Consider the following 14,615-nt stretch of genomic DNA (forward strand, 5'->3'; position numbering starts at 1 on the left):
AATGGAGGATGATGAATGGCTGAAAATCCTGTCCAACATGGAGAAAGACATGAGGGAAGCTCGGGGGAAATTCACCCGATACAGAATAATACCCATATAGTACTGGACACCACTAAGGTTTAATGAAAAGCAGCGTGTGTGTTGGAAATGTCAGAAAGACGTAGGCACCCTGGTACACTGCATTTGGGACTGTCCCGTTATCCAACCCTTCTGGAGAACAGTTTTGGGATATTTGAGCAATTGGATGGGAAGGACATCACCGTTGTCTCCGAGATTATTTAGCTTATTAGGGGACAGAACCCAAATCCACAACCTATCAAGTGGAGGACTTCTGATATAATCATGGTAGGCACAACAGTGGCTGCTTGGACAATACTTAGAAGTCACATCTCCAGAATTAAAAGAATAAGCAAACTCCATGGTTAAAACAGCTTCATGTGAGTGTGTAACAGAAACAAGAGTGAGGCTCCAGTTGGGGATCTTTTTTGGATTTATATCACACTGACTGATCAGCCTGGTGTACGAATGTTGGCTCCTGATAGTCATTAATATACTGAATGCTGCGTGGATATTCTTCCCAGTCATATTATTATCAGGATGATCCTCGTAAAAAATTGATATTTATTGTTTGGTCCTACACCACTGACGTTTCAGGTTTTGTAAGCAACAAGGGGCGTCTCACAATGCGATACAAGAAAAAGCTGAATGAATAAGAAAGATGTGAACCCCCTCACTGTCTGAGCTGAAGCTCATCGAGGCTGAATCAAAGTGTTGGGTTTCCACGGAGCTGTAATATTGACCCGTTTAGGAGCCCCCCCCTCCCCGGGCACATCGACTCACACTCTGCATGTGTCTTAATTTTTGTTTTGTTTTAGGGATGAACAACCGCGAGGTGCTGGAGCAGGTGGACCGAGGCTACAGGATGCCGTGCCCCCAGGACTGCCCCATCTCGCTGCACGAGCTGATGCTGCAGTGCTGGAAGAAGGACGCCGAGGAGCGGCCCACCTTCGAGTACCTGCAGGCCTTCTTGGAGGACTACTTCACAGCCACTGAGCCTCAGTACCAGCCCGGGGACAACCTCTAAACCCCTTCCCTATCCTGATTCTCCACGGGTGGGGGGGGCACCTCGAGGCTGGGACCACATTGGCCAAATCAGTGCTGTTGAAAACTCTGGAGCCTTCCCCGCTGGGCCTTTATTTTAGGGATCTGTACAGCTTCCTCTGCTCAACCCGAGCATTTCAGTTCCAACACCAACCCCCAGAAACAGCCCTCAGTCGCTGACACGCCCCCTAGTGTCTGAACTCTGCAAATACGATAGTGATGGAAGCTGAGGGAGAAGGATGGACAGGAACAACTGGGGTTGTGATAATGCAATGAAATACCTGTATTCAGTGTAAATAAGAAAAGGCTTGTTTTAGTTTATTTGTTTGCTTCCGTTTAAGATTTTATTTTCTCCTGCACAAAATAATAATAATGATAAAAATAATAAAGTCAAAGGAGGAGGAGCACCTGAGCAGGCACAGTTAATCTGTATGTGTATTATACTGTAGTTCCCGTATTATTTTCTAGAGATTGAATTGGGAGCCTCAGTTTTTTTTCCCGTAATGTAAAAAAAAAAAAAATCCCCCGCAGATTTTTGCGTTATTCTTGGCTTTTCAGTTAGTAGTATTGCAGAGGCCTCTCCGGACGAGCATGATGCAGTCCTCCATCGGCCTTTTTTGTCTCCTCCTGCACCCCTCCAAAGCTTCCTCAGAGCGCTAGTTGTTAGACTACGGCTGTTTGGAACCAGCTTCTTTTACAAATGATATATGTCACATTTTTGTAAATTAAAGCAAAGCGGGCAAGGATTTTGAACATATCCCTCCTTGCTTATAATTTTGAGAACATCTGGGTGGAACATTTCAGTCTTTTGCACCACAAGTGTTGTTTCTGTTGAGCTGGAAGAAGGAAAGGTTGACTTAATTTAAGAAGAGTTCGTATGCCTTTATTTGAGCTGTCGTTCCGAGGCCTCTCCTCATCATCAAGGTTCTCGTTTTCGGGGAAGTCTGTGTGGACAGTGGCGTTTTTTCCTCGTCTCCTGCACATCCTCCCCTTGAGCCTGCGGGCCGCCGACCTGCAGCTGAACCTGGACCACTTCACCTCCTGAGTCATCTCTTCTTTTATGTTGTACTGACAAGGTTATATTCTCTCAGTATATGAGTCTTTGATTTTTACGGATGATGTTTTTGTTTAACCCTTTTGAGTGATCCTTTAAGAGTCAGTTGGGCTGTAAGACCAGAGGAGCCTTGGGGTCAATTCATGCTGCAATTCAGAATAGAAATTGAAGATTTGAAGGTTTGAATTCAAAAAGGAAACCACTGAATTGAAAATGAATTGAATCCGGCCCCGATCTGGTCTTAATGGTGGTGATGGTTTCATGGCCAATGAAAACCCCTCATTTTTCAGTTGTACAGCTAAATGGTTTTTAAGTGTCACTAACTTCCCTCCTTTATATCTTTCCTTTCCATTTTTTAACATAACTTGTTTTGTTAATTCAGTGATTTGGCGTTTGAAATTCAGAAAAGAACAATAAACATTTTACACTCTTTCCAAGACACTTCTTTTCCACACGCTACTGTTCGTATGCTTAAACTATGACATGCATATGTGTGTGCGTGCGTGTGCATGTTTTGCTCTGTCTGTGTGTGTGACAGTGTGAAAGAAAATTTATATTTGCTACTTCTCTCTGTCTTGTGTGACTGTAAACTGAAGATCTTGGGGTTTTAGACTGTTAGTTGGATAGAAAAAGACATTCGACAATGTCACCTTGATCTCTAGGAAACTGGGACATACTTTTCCATTCATACATTTTACAGACCAAATAATCACTCGGTTAATTAAGAAAATAATCAAGAAATTCATCGGTAACAAAAATAATCATCAGTTGCAGCCCTGGTAAGAAATCATGCAAAACCTGAATAAGAACAGATGAGTTCATTTAAAAGTATAAAGTTGAATAAATGTGTGGAATCCACAAAAAAATAAAATGGTTGAAATGAAAATAAATACAAGTGGGGATACAAATGCAGTAACAGTTTTGATAATGAATCAAGACATTAACCATTTGGATTTATCAGACTCATCTGTTAGTGTATCCATGAGGCTACAAATTGCTCCAACCCCCACAGGTGTCCCAGTGAGAGCCAGAGTGCATAATACCAGAGCCCTGAGCCATGTGGACCTGGAGCACCACCTGTGCATATCCTGCTGTGTCACCTCACGCATCCATCTGTGTCTTTCAAAGCTGGCAGGTCATCAGTGTGTCCTGCAGGTCTAAATGTGTCAGCAGCTTCAGAAAGTATCCAGACTTTTTGCACTTTATTCTGTTGTAGGTTTAATTGTAAATGGATACAACTTCCATTTTGCCCATCAATCTACACTCAACAATCCTTAATGAAAAAGTGAAAACAAGTTTTTAAGTTATAAATAATCAAAAACTGAAATCTCCCATTTACAAAACTATCCAGACCCTTTGCTGTGGCACAAAAAACCAATACAGAGAAGTCCGAGGAACTCTCTGTAGACCCCTGAGATATAGCTGTGGCGAGGCATAGATCAGGGCAAGGGTGTAAAATAATTTCTGAAGCTATGAGTGTTCCCAGGAGAACAGCCGCCTTTATAATTGTGAAGCAGAAGAAGTCTGGAACCACCGGGACTCTTACTAGAACCGGCCGTCCAGGCAAACTGAGTAAACAGGCAAGAAGGGCCTTGGTCAGGGAGTAGAACAAGAACCCAACTGTCACTCCAACAGAGCTTCAGAAGTCCTCTACAGAGATGGGAGAACCTGCCGGAAACAAGACCATCTCAGCCGACACCTAAATGTAACTGTGCCATCTTCAGCGTAATGTGTTACACCAGTGTTTTATCGGTCAGTGTGTCTGCTGTGAGAACGGTCTATTGCAGCTGTTGTGGTAAAGCGCCTCACTTCCCATGGCGAGGATTTCCCAAAATGGTAATTGTCAGTATCAAACCTGTGTCTCCCGCATCTGTTTGTCCCCTGCTATTTGATTCAGGATCAGTGCTGGTGGGGGGTGTAAAGAGCGCACTACGCAAGGCTTACCCAGGTCAATGTTTCCCCTGCATCCCTGAAGCAGAACAACCCCCCCGTGGCAAACGCCGTACGCGCCACCTTTATCTTCAGACACACTGCTGTTGATTCTCTCAGCTCTTGTATCTTCTCTCAAAGCACTTTCCCCTGGAAAACTGGATTTGTGGGCAGGAAAAATTCTCAGGGCCCTGTGCGTACGTCTTACTATTGGTGGCTCGGTGAAGTCATCACAGATTATGAATTGCATTTTTTTCATTCTCTAGAACTCTTTCTTTTCCTTCCCAGAACTTTGTTATTAGTTAGTCCAGTGGAAAAGAGCTGATTTTCGGATCAATACAGTGACGGTTGGCTCGCTAGGAGCAGTGTTCCTTACCTTACCTTACCTTTTCTAAACACTTCCCTACAAAAATCAATCCCTAAAGCTAATAAAAATACAGACGATCCAAAGTGCTACTATTTGAAGGGCTTGTGTTAATTCATCATTTTGTTTCATTTTCAATAGTTTGTGGCACCAGACATTGAGAATCTCCTTTAGGAACAACTGACCCTTCACATCATCCATATATCAGTTGATGTGACTCCCTCCTCCTGAAGCTTTATAGGGGCAACAGCTGAGGCTGTCTCACACATCCCTCCTCACATCATTCACGGTCTTGTGCTTGTGGAAACGTTTCAAGCTGGCACGCACCTCTGTGGACAAAGCCATCTCTGCATGATACTTTCATAGCCATAAGGAAGACACCAAGGAGGTCCTACACACTCACCAGGTATGTCTGATTTGATCCATTCTAACACTGAGAACTGATATTTTCATCAAGATGACGACAACTGAACTTGTATCAGTCAAGATTATTGATAATGAAAGGTCAAGAGGATGAAGGAAATATTTCTGCTTTCCATAGTTTCGGAAAAGGTTATTTATGTTAACTTAAAATCCGTCTCAAAAGACAAACAGTCGAACAGGGGGCTGTTAGGATCTGTTTATGAGCAGGATAACGGAGGATCGTTATGTGCTGTTATTATGTAACACTTCACAGCTGTTTTCCAGGTAGTTAGAGATTGAAAAAAAAAAAACCCACAACTTTGTACAGAAAGCGCCGCTGCTTCAGTGACTCTCACGTGAGACCCACCCAGACCAGACAGATCAATCCTCATCCAGCACTTACTGTGAGTCATCAGCTGAATGGCCCAATTTGACTTTGGATTTGAGGAAAGTTTTTTTTTTTTTTGTTATTGCACCATATAAGGAGCTGTCTGATCTCTTAGTTTGAGTTCAAACATAGCTGGACAAAAAAAAATTTTCACCCAACAGGCTGAGGGGAAGTGGGTAAGAACACCTCTCTGCGAGCTTTTAAAGCCAAATGTCATTTAAACATTAGCATCCAAAACCTCGTTGATTTATATTTTTAATGTGTGATGGCTTTGCATAACTTGCTTTTTCTCCCAGGCGTCACATTTGACATTGTAGTTGTGTAGTTGGCATTTCTGTTTGTAGAACCTTAAATTGAATTGAGTTTGTTCATTTGTTTCTTCACTTTTAGATTTTTAACATTTGAAATGAAGGCATATCATGGAATAAAAAGTTCCAGTGTGCGTTTTAGAGCTCACCAGTATTTTTTTTATTGATCTCCCCTCTGTGTCAATAACAGCACTTCATCCGGCTTTCTAATGGCTTTATTGCAGGTATTAGCATGTGAGCGATTGCCTCGTGTTGAATGAATCATGGAGGGAGTCAGCATCACCATCTTTGTCACTGTTCAGAAGATCTACTACCCATTACTTTGCATCATGGGTATTCCAGGTTTGCAGCTTGTCCGTTTATTTGGTCTTTGGCTGTCCATGCTTGAACAGGTGTTATCAGGGATAATCAGTACCAAAACACAAGAAGAGCAACCAGACAGGCAAACTGCCATGCCCTCCTACAGAATGCAGACCGGTAACTATTTAGAAAAGACTAGCTGACGTAACTGCAGGGCCAGTAGTTACAGTATAATGAGGACATTGAGGGAATTTGGGAGATACATGTGCCTTCAAACCCACATCCAGATCAAAAAAATTGACATCCGTCTTGAGCAGAGGTTGGGATGTGCTTAGCCTAGCTTAGCTCAGGGTAAAACTCTTAAACTAGCTCTGTAAAAAGTGAGAAAGTACACTTCCAGAAAAGCCTAGCTGAACTCAAACAAACGCAGGAGGAAGCTGCCAGCACTTGACATTCTGACCAACCCCACAATATCCATTTATTTACACTGATTATTACATATTATTACTCATTTATTAGCGTTAAAATACTTTGTTTGCACAAACCAACATTGTTTGTATTAACAGTGAATTACATATCTATTAATGCTCGTGTGAACGTTGATGAAATGACGGAAGTTATTGCCCATCTTTACAGTTCCCACAAACTACTCTCATAGACCCTGTTTCCAACTGCAGCTGTTTTCAGCAAAAAATGAAGTAAACCTTTAGGACGCTACCTGCCCAGCACCAAAAAGCAGACAGACAGAGTTAGCTGGTGAGCGTAGCAGAGCATTTAGCAACTGGCCAAATATATTTCTCAGGGGCTGGTGAATATCGGATGAGCTGAAAGGAGATCAGGCGAGACTACTGAATTGACTAGACCTGGATTAGGGTATTTGTCAGGTGGCCACAGCAACTGCTAAAATTCCTTCTGATGCCCCCAAGTGGCCAAAACAATTAATGTAGCTTTAATTAATAATAAAGTAATTAATTATCAGCTTCATGTAGCGCCAGCCAGACAAATGCTGTGTATTCATCTAAGCTTCTTTGTCCCTGTCTTTCCTTTCCAGCCAACCTCTTCACATTCTATATGATCCACTTCCGTAAATGTGGGATGTCTGACACGGCCAGCGTTTACCTGAGCTGTCTGGCCATTGTGGACACCTTCTACCTGGTGTGGGTGATCCTCATTGACCTCACCCTCACCTTTTGGCTGATGCAGCCCTTCTGGCACTCTCACCCCTGGTGTGGAATCCTGGGATTCCTGCAGTATGGATCGCTCTACAGCTCCTCCTGGATCGTTGTGGTGTTCACCATCGAGCGATACCTTGTCCTCCGCAGCACAGCAGCCAAGCAGCACTTCTCTCAGGCCTGGGTCACTAAAATGACCTGTACAGCTATCGTCCTGATGTCACATCTTGTCTCTGTGCCACTGGGCTGGATCAATATTGTCACACCTGTGAACTTTACTGTGGACGGGGAGAATGTGACGCTGCCCAGGTGTCATTACCGTAATGAGGCCTACTCTACTATTATAGTGTGGATAACCACCTTCCTCTCAGGGGGAATCCCCATTGTGTTGGTCATCATCTTCAACTACCTCATCGGATTTCATCTTGTCCGCGCCAGCAACCTCTTCACCAAGGAGGAGCGTCGTGTCATGCATGGGAGGAGCACCAGGGGCATGTTGAGGAGGACCATCCTGTTGCTGGGCACTGTGTCCGTGGCTTTTATCGTTCTCAGCTTGCCCCGCTTTGTCACATACTGCATCCTGAGAACCAAGTACAACAACGAGAACTTCAATAGGAATGACTACAGCATCCCAATCAATGTGGCCGGAGACGTAGCCAACATGCTGCAGAACCTTAACTCCACCACCAACTTCCTGCTCTACTGCATGGTCAGCCGGCGCTTCCGGAAGGAGCTGGTCCAGGTGGTAGCTTGTAAGGCAAAGGCACATGAGCTGGGCTCTGCTCTCACCCAAACAACCATGAAAGTCTTCTCAGTTGTTGATCGTGAGCCCTTGCCATCCAGCGACCTCACGACTGTGGTGCTAACCAATCTCAAACAGACAGAGTAGAAAGGAACTGAAAGAACGGATGAAGATCAGAGCAGTGTTGACCTTGGAAATAGTAGTTTTACAAAATAGTCTTAACTAAAAGCCAACTTACTAGTTCTTTCTGGGCTTTCAACAGATATCACGTTCTTCATCAGTGGAGACATACAGTAAGAACCATGATGACAACTAAGACATGTCAATGACAACTAAACAAACTGTGTTCACTGATGAAGACTACTAGAGGCCACCGAAAGCTGTGGAAAAAGCTCTTACGTGGACTTTAATTTGCAATTATTCTGTCAACTTAACTCTAATTGTTTGTTTTTAGCCATGCTAGCAGGTTGACTCTGGAGATAGGGATGCTGGCCTGTTGGGCGGTGCGCCACTTTGGTCAAGACTAAAATGTCTCAAATTTATGGACACACACTTATGGTCTCCAGAGAATGAAGCCGAAAGACTTTGGTGACCCTCTGAATTTTCATTTAATGCCACCAGCAGGTCAAAAATATCACTACGAGATGGGTTGGTACAAAACTAGGTACAGACAATCATGATTTCCAGGCGATGTATGCTAATGATTTTGATGATCCCTTGACTGTTTCACTAGTGCCACCATGCGGTTGACACTTGTGGTTTCGAGAGAAATGCCTCGACAACTGTTTGATTGCCATTAAATTTGGTTCTGACATTCCTGTCCCACACTGAATGAATTGTAATATCTTCGGTAATCCCTTAACTTTTCATCTTTCATCACCCTCATCAGGAAAAAATTTGAATTTTTCCAATACTTTGCATTGTGACCAATGACATTCCCATCAACCTTTGTGGTACTTTGTGTTTGGTGCTGATTAGCAAAAGTTAGCATGCTACCACACTAAAGTAAGATGGTGATAACATTATACCATGACCATGTTAGCATGCTGTGTTAGCATTTAGCTCAAAGCACCACTGTGCCTAACTACAACCTCACAGGGCCACTAGCGTGACTGTAGACTCTTCATCTTGTCAGTCATACAGCACAGGTGAAATAAACAAATGAAATAAAGTCATACATTTTTATGCAGCATTGTAACAATGGATGTGATCAAGTGAAAGTTCATAAAAGCCACGAGAAGTCACTAAGGTTACGTGTGGTTATGACACAAAATGAAATTGGCAAATAGGCTTTACAATGTTTCACTGCTCATCCAAAACTGTTACATGAAGTTCTATAGTAGTCATTTGTTTAAAATAAAATTTGAATACATATGCAAATCATATTTATGTACATGTCAAGTCATTTGTTTACTTGTTGTTGTTATAATTTATTGCTTTAGGATGTTGTCTTTTCCACGGGTTGGTGGAAAACCTGGCTGACTGCAGGATTCCTACCTTGCTGAAGAAACGACCTGATTGGCAGTCGAAGCGCCAATGCCCCGCATTATTTGCATAAATGGGTCACGAGACTTCCTAGCTTTGCATGACACAGAAACTGCCTTGCATTGGGAATGTTTCCTGTTTGCCTCAGAACAGGTTTGTGCGGTGTGTGGATCAGGGATAAGCACTTCCAAGAAAAGGTAGGTGTGGGAGTACAATGAAGTGTAGTTTATTCTCTGTATGTGAATTTATAGGGGAAAACATACTGGAAAGTTTGGAGTTTCATACTCGACATACCTTTGGATCAGGGATTTTTGACCTTTGTACAAGTTTGCAGTGATCGGATTGACGTGTTACACCCACCCCTGTAAAAGTACATGTAGTGGTTCATACCTACTGAGTGAGGAAAATATAAGAAGGTGTCAATTCTACTCCTCCGAACAGTTTGTGTTATGTTATTATGTTCATTCTAATACTTTTTTATCTGCAAATTACTTTGTAAAAGGGGCATTTTTATCAGTGGTGACGCTTTGCCTGTTGGTAGTGGCTTTGTTGTTAAAAGTTCTAAGTAAGGTGCTGTACTGTTTGTTTCTCTTTAAAGTGTTGCGCACTATTAAATTCCTTTAACACGGTTTTCATTTAACTTTACCAGGGGCAATAGACACTTGTCCTCTGTGACAAAATGGCCTCTTTCAAAGGTAGGAAACAAAACCTCACCAGAGTCACTGCACTCATACATCTGTCTGGTCTATCAACATGGCTTTCTGAGTGAAGCGCAAACCTGTTTTTCTGTTGGCTCTTGATGTCAGGACCTTGCCCTCATCAGAGTGTTCCTGTTGAGATGGATGAGAGCATGACATCCTCCAGTCTGGACTTGGTCTGGCCTCCATCTTGTCAACAGTGCAGTGGACATACAGAGACCAGCAAAAGGCCACAGGACTATGGCTTTGAGCCTTGTCAGGGAGCACACCATGTCAGACAGAGGAGACTCCCTGAGAGCCAGTACCAGCAGGAATCCAGAGCTGCCTGTCATGCTGCTCCCGAACCTCGCTTTATAACCCAAACACAATCAGGGCAGATGACACCCCCCCACCGTGCAGGTGTTTGGCCTCATGGCCTCAGAGAGCAGGCACCACTCTACAAATGGGGCTGCGTGGTTAATCACAGTAGAGGCTTTGCAGGCCCTTCAAACTGGTCCCAGAACTTCTCTTTGGAAGAGGCAGATTGCTTGGAAGCCCCTCTCCCACTTATGTCCGACATCAACTGCACCTACTATGTCCCATCACAGCACCCTGCAGCCCGCATGCCTGCTAAGTGTAAGTGTTTGATTATCAACAGAAACATGATGACGTCTGGTGCTAGTGCCCCATGGATATCATGTAAAAACAACTGTCAATTGTAGCAGGCTATAATTATATAAAAATGGTATGTTTTAAAGATATTGATAATAGTGAATAATATTGACTAAAAATGTCATTGTTGCCCTTCAGAAACCAAAATCTGCTGTTAAAGTTACTTTACTCCAAAAGGAGGATACATAAAATGCAACTACATGATAACTGGATTTTTAAAAATGGGATTCCTTACAGATCTGCTAATCATGACATCTGTGACAGGTTATGTTTAGAAAGCTGCCTCCCCCCGGCCCTCTTAGGTAGCTTTTGGCTGCTGCTGATTGTGTTTCTGTCAAGTGTTCCTGACCTCATTACTGCTGAATTGGAAAGTGTCCGAACAAGGAATTTTATGTCTGCTCCTCCGCGTCTTTCTGCAGGCCTCAGTCCAAAGCAGGGGAGTTGTCTCAGACATTGTGCTTGCTGCCCTGCAACAAGTCTGCACCGTCACAATTATGATTATTGTCATTATAAGCATGATTACCCATCAGATCCAAACCAGGAGCCTCAACACCACCAACAGTCCTGGTAGGAGAACAATTCCTGTCCAGTTTTCAGCGCTGATTCATATAAGACTTTCCACAGATGACATGAATCACTCTCAGATTGTTTCTGATTATTTCCTCTCACATGAATCCCTCCCAAAACAGGCTGCAACCTAAAAATGTTCCCGATGCCCCTCAAGAGTCTGTGCCTCAGTGCGCGGCGCCTCCCAGGAACGTGATGCATGAGGTCAATGTGGATTGTTCCTTCCAGGCAGGTTCAGGACCTGCCACAAAGGAGCTCAGGAAGACCATCAGCCTACCTGAGGAGTGTAGTACGTCACATCCATGTCCCCGCATAAACATGTGCATGCAACGTTTTTTCCTAAACTCTAAGGATGTAATAGGCACAGTTAAGGATGTTTCACTGACCTTTCGTTGACAGGGAATGTTTTCATCACATATTCAGTGGACACAGCCAAAGAAATTATTCTTTTCACCAAATTTCTGACTGATCAGGGATTCAAACCAGCAGTAAGTTCGTTCTCTTCTCCATCGCCTTTGCTTCCTAGTGACCTTCCTTACAAACACTCACGCTCTGCCTGTCTCCTAATAGATTGACATCTTCGATAATCCAATCCGAAGAATGGGCATCACCAAATGGATGGACAGATATCTGAACGATGTAAGTCCCACTGTTGAACTTGAGCAGACTATGAATCGGTTTATAATGTAGTCTTCTTCTAAAAAAAGCTGACAGTGAGATAATATTTTACAGAAATCCGTGCTCATCATTGTGGCCATCAGCCCCAAGTACAAGGAGGACGTGGAGGGAGATGGAGATGACGACCATGGCCTGCACACTAAATACATTCACAATCAGGTAAGCACTCACACAACTACCAAGACTGCTGTCAACAGCTGAGGCAGAAACGTTTGCTTGCAATATCACCCTCTTGTGGTGAGATGATATCATTAAACTCCCTCCCCCCACATGCCAATGGGGAGAGGAGAATGAGGAAATGGCTCCTGGGACTTGAAAACAAGGCATTTCATTTCCAAGCCCCACCCTGTGTCCCCACATTCGTAGTCCAACAGTGTTAGTGTGTCACAGGCGCCGAAGCGGCCTGGCTGGCCCGGAGGGCTGTCACAGCGCCGTGCTGCGTAGTGCAATCGAGTCTCGCTGGAAAGCTTGTTGTTTATCGTCAAAGAAGGCATCAAATGTAAAAATGAAAAAGCTTTTTTGCCTGTCGTTATCCAAAGAGAAAAGGAACCTCCCTCTCACGCCTGTGTCTGTACAGTATTCATGACCTTTTACAGAATAATTCGAATGATTCAGTGAGCTCTGTAAATGGAATGGGCAGTCCAATTCAGCCCACAGTAAGAACAACCACATAGACAGATGCTAAGAATTTTAACCACACAAAGAGAAAAGGAAGCAGTGTAACCATTTCTAGCCTGTGTTATCAAGGGAAACACTTAAGGTAAAGTTAGAGACTTCTATGAGCACTGATTATCCTCTTTTCGTATTGGCACAGATCCAAAATGAGTTCATCCAACAAGGCTGCCTGAACTTTAGACTGGTACCTGTACTGTTTCCTAATGCAACTAAGGTAAGCAATAATAACAGCAAAACACATTGAAGGGTCACTTTACCCTTAATAAAAAAAAAAAAAAAATCTACGATCAAAATTGCACTTAGTAGCTCTCAGAGCTTTCAACCGCATCTCACAGTCTTCATTCAGCTCCCCTTTCCGAGGGAAGACCACATAAGGTTTTTGCGATTTGGGTGAATTGTACCTTTAGGTTAAGCAGTTCTCTGCATTGCTACCTCTCATTTCAAACCACTCATTGCTAACCAATACAAGCCAAAACAGGCCTTTTTCCCATTTTGTCATGTCACAGTAGGAAAAGCACTGGTGTGTATAATGAAACTAATGATGGCTGAATTGCATTTTGCTGCTTCAGTTCCAGGGTCCTGGTATCGTTCGTGCTGGCTCGCTGCCACACTGTCTTGGCGCTGAGCCACTTGCTTAGAACAAAACCATCATTAATGTTATTAGCAACACCAGCTCTTTTCTGTTATGAAAACTCAAAACGTCTGCTGTGAAAAAGGCCTGTCTACTACAGATCTTGGGCTTTTACGCAGACAGCGGCAATGGCCGAGACTCATGGGCGATGAAGCTGTTGAATGCTAACATTTGTTAAAATGACGAGCTGATCAAACTGTTCTGCTGAGTATATTGCTACATACCCTTTTAGCTAGGAAAACTCAAATGTCACGTCTCAGCTTTCCCACCCCCCAAGAAATATTTTTCCAAACTTCATATTCAGAAAGGGGGCTCAACTTCCGAGTGTCCAAATTCTCATAAAGAAGCATTATTTCAACAATGAACTCCTGCACTATCAAACCCATTCTGTGAAAAATCCTGCATTTAGTAGCACATGTTTTTATGTAGTTGTTAGTTTAGATTTATTCATTCATTTTCTGTATTTTTCTATTGGCACACTGCTGTTTACCATCACCACCATTATCGATGGCAAGATGAGTAGTGGCTAAAATGAGACTGACCCCTTTCACAGTCTTTTTCAGAAAGATGTTGTCTGACAGACTTAATTGTCACAGTTTTTACCGTGAAATGCCATTCGTATTTGGAGTGTCATTAACTAGGCTTGGCCCTTAAAAGCAACCCTCCTTGATTTTACAATAGAGCCGAAGAGCAACCCCAAAAGCCACAAAGGTCTTCGCTAACTGTGAACGTTCTGAAACTGCATTGTGAACTGTGCCAAGACCAAAATGTCAACGGTGAGCTTGGAGAGACATTCGAGGCCCTGGGTTAAATATTTGGCGTTTTTAAGAAAATCCGGAAGTGCAACTTCAAACTTTCAGTTTGAGATAGTGGAGAAAAATTATTGCATGCTAAAAGATGAATCTATGAATTAACATCAAACATGAATTGGTATGAATATGATGACGGAAAATTTAAAAAAGACAGGGTTTGAGGTAAATGGTCGTTAACAGTGACTTTACCCACTGTCCCTCTGTACTGTGTCTATGTCACAGAGAAATGTCCCCAACTGGCTCCAGAGCACCAGGATCTACCGCTGGCCCCAGGACACCCAGGACCTGCTGCTGCGCCTGCTCAGAGAGGAGCGCTACATCATTCCACAGCGGGGGTCGGACCTCACCCTCACTGTTCGTCCCCTCTGAGAAAAACTGAAACGGGACAGACACGTGTGTAAAATAAACACTTTAAAGGAAAAGCTTTATTTTGTTACAACCCCAACATGCTGTAGGTGTGACTTACTGCAGTAGATTCGTTGTAAAGTCTCTTCCTTTTGTCACTTGTTTTCAGACACAGATTTGCTGTTTGTTCTGTTGATTCCTAATTCATTTAAACAGCATTTCTAATCTCACAAATCCTGTTCAATCTTCCTCCTTGATGATAGCATTTGAAATGAGAACTAACACGGAACACTGCCATCAATAACACATCATG

At 43.2% G+C, this 14,615-nt stretch overlaps 3 protein-coding genes across 11 annotated transcripts in view; all 3 read left to right on the forward strand.

Moving 5' to 3' along the window:
* fynb (FYN proto-oncogene, Src family tyrosine kinase b) overlaps window positions 1–2,957 on the forward strand; it is a 90,630-nt gene extending 87,673 nt beyond the window's left edge. For 8 of the 9 annotated variants that reach the window (XM_040124408.1, XM_040124405.1, XM_040124406.1 and 5 more), the window contains one exon: window positions 876–2,957. In XM_040124408.1, the coding sequence (XP_039980342.1) occupies window positions 876–1,084 (209 nt within the window). In that variant the 3' untranslated portion in view covers window positions 1,085–2,957. The remainder of the gene's footprint in view (window positions 1–875) is intronic. The other variant, XM_040124411.1, reaches the window with a different exon arrangement.
* A 2,852-nt stretch (window positions 2,958–5,809) lies between these two features.
* Window positions 5,810–7,947, forward strand: LOC120789465 (probable G-protein coupled receptor 139). The gene is made up of 2 exons (XM_040126192.1): window positions 5,810–5,888; window positions 6,898–7,947. Exons 1-2 carry the CDS (start codon window positions 5,810–5,812, stop codon window positions 7,905–7,907), a joined length of 1,089 nt encoding a protein of 362 aa, XP_039982126.1. The 3' UTR covers window positions 7,908–7,947.
* A 1,398-nt stretch (window positions 7,948–9,345) lies between these two features.
* LOC120789098 (E3 ubiquitin ligase TRAF3IP2-like) lies at window positions 9,346–14,615 on the forward strand. The gene is made up of 10 exons (XM_040125593.1): window positions 9,346–9,442; window positions 9,895–9,940; window positions 10,052–10,558; window positions 11,014–11,161; window positions 11,284–11,450; window positions 11,561–11,649; window positions 11,732–11,800; window positions 11,894–11,998; window positions 12,654–12,728; window positions 14,180–14,615. The coding sequence occupies exons 2-10, from the start codon at window positions 9,925–9,927 to the stop codon at window positions 14,324–14,326; spliced, it is 1,323 nt and encodes a 440-aa protein (XP_039981527.1). The 5' UTR covers window positions 9,346–9,442; window positions 9,895–9,924; the 3' UTR covers window positions 14,327–14,615.

Source organism: Xiphias gladius, chromosome 4, assembly GCF_016859285.1.
Source record: "Xiphias gladius isolate SHS-SW01 ecotype Sanya breed wild chromosome 4, ASM1685928v1, whole genome shotgun sequence".
NCBI classification, from domain to species: Eukaryota; Metazoa; Chordata; class Actinopteri; order Istiophoriformes; family Xiphiidae; genus Xiphias; species Xiphias gladius.

Coding starts and splice junctions, on each gene's coding strand:
- LOC120789465 (XM_040126192.1), top strand. CDS start 5,810: ATGGAGGGAGTCAGCATCACCATCTTTGTCACTGTTCAGAAGATCTAC. Junction 5,889..6,897: donor TTGCATCATGGGTATTCCAG/GTTTGCAGCTTG, acceptor TTTCCTTTCCAG/CCAACCTCTTCACATTCTAT.
- LOC120789098 (XM_040125593.1), top strand. Junction 11,162..11,283: donor CAACACCACCAACAGTCCTG/GTAGGAGAACAA, acceptor CTCCCAAAACAG/GCTGCAACCTAAAAATGTTC. Junction 11,650..11,731: donor ATCAGGGATTCAAACCAGCA/GTAAGTTCGTTC, acceptor GTCTCCTAATAG/ATTGACATCTTCGATAATCC.